The 4,811-nt window shown below is 42.2% G+C and overlaps 1 protein-coding gene across 1 annotated transcript; it reads right to left on the bottom strand.

Moving 5' to 3' along the window:
* Positions 1-1,103: 1,103 nt before the first annotated feature.
* LOC108630038 (uncharacterized) lies at positions 1,104-1,988 on the bottom strand. The gene has a single exon (XM_018033102.1). It carries the CDS (start codon positions 1,986-1,988, stop codon positions 1,104-1,106), a length of 885 nt encoding a protein of 294 aa, XP_017888591.1.
* Positions 1,989-4,811: the final 2,823 nt, after the last annotated feature.

The raw sequence follows: 4,811 nt of genomic DNA, 5'->3' as shown, positions 1-4,811 counted from the left end.
TTCTACAGGAGGTGTGCACAAAGTTCGTCAGATAAACAATCGAGGGATCGATGAAGAGTTTCTGAGAAGGTCTCGGATGTCTGTTTGTCCGGTTCGTGTTTGTTGGCAGGTCGTTTGTTACCTTCATCTATGGAAGCAAGGTCAGTTGATAAACCGGAATCGTACACGTGAGGGTTAGCTTCTGTTTTCCTAGTTTTATTTTAAATTGTAGTTTATTGAGTATCGTTGTTCGTTCGTCTACCGTTACTTGTGGTATATGGGTCTCGCGTTTGTTTTAGAAAGTTCATCTCCTGTCCGTCTTGATGTTTTGATTCGTTATTATCTCGTTTCTTGAAAGATACTTTTTCGTCACTTTCCGAGACCGTGTTCTACCCTGTAAATTATTATTATTTTTTATAGACTACTCTTTCTTACCTTGTTCGTCGGTCGGTTAATTCTCATTTTTCTTTCTTTTTCAGTTCGTAGTCGGGACGTTGTCCACTGATGTTCAGGTCTGTGCCTCGTCGGGTTTTCAGTTGTGTCTCAAGAGCTTTTTCTCGGTTGAGGAGTAGTAAGTCTGTCTGCCGGTTATCTCTGCCGTATCCTTCGAGCATTGATCACAGCGGGTTTATGATTGCTCTGTTTTTCAGGCCAAGAATCTGTCAATCTAATAAGTGTGTTAGTTAAAACCTAAGGCGATACCTGGTAGTTTCCACGATTGAGCGATCAATTTGACCGGCTGAGATGTACGTTGGATTCGTAGATAATCATCGCTTAATTCTGATATTCGTTACCACTTGTGTGATGTCACCGTGTCGTTTCAATTATTCCTCTGTGCTCCTTGAATCTCGTTCAACTCTCTCCTTTTTCTTCGTGCGGTATTTCGTCGTCACGTTTACGTTGTCGTGTTCCTGTTTGCTGTTGGTATCGGTCGACAATCCGTTTTTCTTTTTCTATTTATCGGTCAACGGACCGCTCCCTCTCTTTTTATCTTTCGTGTCGGTCATGTATTCGCTTCTTTCTTTTTCCATTTTGTTTGTCGCGTGGGGAATCTTTTTAGCCACGTTCTATGTAGGAAGTGTTTCTGTTCTCTAGATCGTTGTTATTGACGAGTACGTCCCATCTTATGTCGGCGAGCCGATCGTTTTGTCCCATTGATCGATCTCCTTGAAAAACCTTATCAATTTGTCATAAGGTAACTGGTCAACTCGTTGATCTTTAAAGTCTAGGAGACCGAACACCTCTCTCCTTTTTCTCACGAATCTGTCACAGTCGACCAGTAAATGTCTTACAGTCTGCGGTTCGTTCGTTTCACAGGTACAGTTTCCGTTTTCTCTTACCCCCATCTTGTATAGATGATAATTGAGCGGTGCATGTCCCGTTAATATGTAAGTCAGGATTCTCGAGTCTCCACGGTTCATTCTCAGAATCTCCTTAACTCTTCCCACGTTTATTTCGCCTATCATTTCTCTTCCTTGCCTGCATGTCGTTGTACTCGACCATCTCTCTTTTAATCTGGAAAGCGATAATCTTTTCAATTGAAGCTTGAAGTCCGCATAGGGGACCGGCAGCCAGGGTTCCATTCCCGGTCTCTTTTCTTCTACTATCAGTTTTGCCAGTCTGTCTGCTTCCTCATTGCCCGGTATTCCTCTGTGACCAGGGCACCAGCATAAAACCACCCTCCTGTTGACTGATGCCAATTCGTTTAGCCGATCGAAACACTCCAGTGCCACCGCAGACTTGTAGCTTGACTTCTCCATCGTTCTGACTGTCGCCTGGCTATCTGTGAAAATAACTATATGATCGTGTTTCGCATTTTTTTCAATTAAATCTTCTACGCATCTCATGACTGCTACGACCTCGGCTTGATAGACCGTGGCGAATCTGCCCAGGTATTCAGACTTACCATTCGTCAATCTATAATACGAGATGTATCTGTGGTCCGACAGCGACGGATCGTCGAGAACTCTCCATTCCCTCATCGCCGGACGGATCTCCGACGATATCATCGTTACGTCTAATACCTCTTCCCTGGTGGACATACTGAACGTCGGTCTCGTCCCTCGTTTAACCAGGTCAGACCGTTGCCATTTAAGAAGTCTAGTAACTTCAGTCCTCTGTCGTTCGTGATTGAACTTCCCCATATTTCATGGCACGAGTTCGCGTCTGCTCCTATGATCAAGTTCGCTCCCTGTCTCACACACCATTCCACCAGCAGTTCCATTCTGTTCGAGATCGGGTTCCTCTCGTTGTACGGCATGTATGCCGATACCACTACCACTCTCGACAATCGTGAACTCTCATTATTCCTTTCCAAGAGCATCGCTGTCATGTCTCTATCGCTGAACTGTGACAGCAGCACCGGCTTGACTCTATTAGTATGTACTATGCACGTTCTCGGTCTGTCCCTCGGGCATCGATTTAATACGTTCCCTATCATTCCGAATCCTTTGATCTTATCATTGACCGTCCATGGTTCCTGAATCAGTGCTATGTCCATTTTATGTTTTATTATCAGGTTCGACACAGCGCCGGTGGCCGCTCTGGATCTGTGTAAATTAATTTGAACAAATTTTAGGCCGTCCATCCTGATCAATCAACGCTGCGATTACCTCGGCGAGTCTGAGGAGAGCCTCGGGTGTTTTCCAGGAAAGGAGACAGTTTCGTGTACGTCTTTACGTTAAAGCGTCTACAGTGTATTCTCTTTATTTGTGTTGTTTGCGGGGCAGATGATCTTAATTGTATTTCATGCAATAGCTCGCTCTGTTCGGGTCTCTATGGCAGAGACGTGTATCTCTACGTTTCTAAATAAATAAATAAATAAATAAATTTCTTTTGGTGAGATCCTGACAGTAGTTTTTTATTTTTTGTTATTTTCCTTCCGGCATTACTGAACCTTTTGTATTTCAATTTCCCATAGAATGGTTTTGATAATTTGAAATAATACAATTCTTGTGTCTATGTAGATTGAGTTCCGGTCAGTGGTAGAGCGGCCTCCTTCTCTACTACCCGGTTCGAAGGCTTAGTCAGTCTGATCAGTCTCGCTTCCGGCAGTCATGTCAAAAACTCTCGGCTCTTATTCTTTTCAATTGTCATGAACTCTAGTTTTAGCTGTATGTATGTTTCGAGTTATTATTTTTTATGTTCAGATTCGTGCGGTTGGAAGCGATGCAGTTATCGCTTGGTCTTCGTAAAGTTAGAATCCTTCCGTCTCTGTCGTAGTTTTTAACGATTATCTATTTATCCTCTGTCACTATTCACTCTCCTTTTCTGGTTTTACCGTCAACAGGAGTCTTGACGGTAAGTCGGAATCCTCAGGGGATTTACCTTCCTATAGTAACCGTTTGAACCCTCATCGATCTCTTGTGGATTTCCTTTAGTCTCAATTCTCGTTAAGGTCACGTTTCCCCATGCCCACCGACCATGCACATTTATCGACGAAAGTTAAACCTTTCAGCGATTCGTGTGCGGCTTGGTAGGATGTTATCAACAAGAGAAAGCGTTCGGTCTATCCAAGGATTTAGATTTTTAATTCTCCCTTTCTTTTTTCAATTTATTTTAATCAATTTTCGTACATCGGCGGTATGTATAGCTATGTTTTCCCCCTTTATCGTATGGCGCGATTTAGTCGTGCTTGAAGCGTGTTCGTCTTGGAGAATTTACCTTAAATATCCTTTATTAATTGCTACTTCGTCGTATTTCGTTTGGTTAATTTGGCCCTCGGATGCCAATGCAGGTTCTAAGACGATATTTTGATAGACAGTATGTTTTATTATTTATTTATGGTTAATTAGCAGGGTTTCATAACGTATACAAACTTAGTATAGCTTAATATAACTTCAGGATAGTATAACAACGATTTATGAAGGAGTGGTGCGATTTTTGCAAGGATCCCCTCCTCTCAGTGTTACGTGTGTATTTGAATCGCTTATATTTATTCAATTTCAATTCTCCTCGTCCCCTCTTCTTTATAATCTTTCCCTTTTCCGTCAGTCTGTCTCGGTCCTAGTGTTCTCTGTCTGGTCTCGTCCCGTTTACCCCTCTATAGAATATGCTCTTTACCGGTCTTGAGTCTCGTTCGGTTGTCTTCAATTTGTCCCTCCTTTATCGATCGTCCTTTTTAAGTCGTGTCTTTTTAAAAGGGTGTCAATCCGTTGTAGATCGTTCACACCGTTTTAAAGAAAATTTTTGGCAATTGCTTAAGTTCGTAATAAGCCGGATAATGTATCTTTGATATACGAGTGATATTCTCGTAGTACCTGGGTTTCGGGAGGTACCCCCGGTCGCTTCCTTTTTGTCGCGACACAATGGCTTAAAGCACTTCTTGGCCAATGGCTCTTTTTTTCGTTTACTTACAACGAGCGTACTGCTCGAGGTGTCCTTCTTGACGAGCGACAAACCCGTTGTATCGATCAACGAGTGATACCCTCGTAGATTCGAATTACTTTCGTTAAAGCATACAAACGATCATAGTTTTTTAGGACACTTCCATAAAAAGTCTAGATCGTACGATTCGATGTTCACAGCAATCGTGTACTATCGAGAGATTTATACAGGGTTATCTCTTACATTCAACGAAAGAAAGTACATTCAACGAACCTTCGCGTTCGTCTATCTCGCATTCAGTTCACTCTTCACTTGTTATGCATTGATGGATTTATACTACATATTCATACTCGTACCTTTCCTTTTAGTCTTTTACTTTGTCAATGATTCGAATCTGTTGAATGGAGAGTAGATTCACGCTCAGTTATTCGATCCTTTTTTGCCCTTCTTGATCAAGTCAGTCTCACTCTTGACTCATAGCATCCTTCGAATATAAATATGGACAT

This window comes from Ceratina calcarata, unplaced genomic scaffold (genome assembly GCF_001652005.2).
Source record: "Ceratina calcarata isolate Rehan_Ccalc_2016 unplaced genomic scaffold, ASM165200v1 scaffold622, whole genome shotgun sequence".
In the NCBI taxonomy this organism is placed as follows: domain Eukaryota; kingdom Metazoa; phylum Arthropoda; class Insecta; order Hymenoptera; family Apidae; genus Ceratina; species Ceratina calcarata.
Note: the sequence above shows the minus strand (reverse complement) of the source record. Positions and strands in the feature narration are given on the sequence as shown.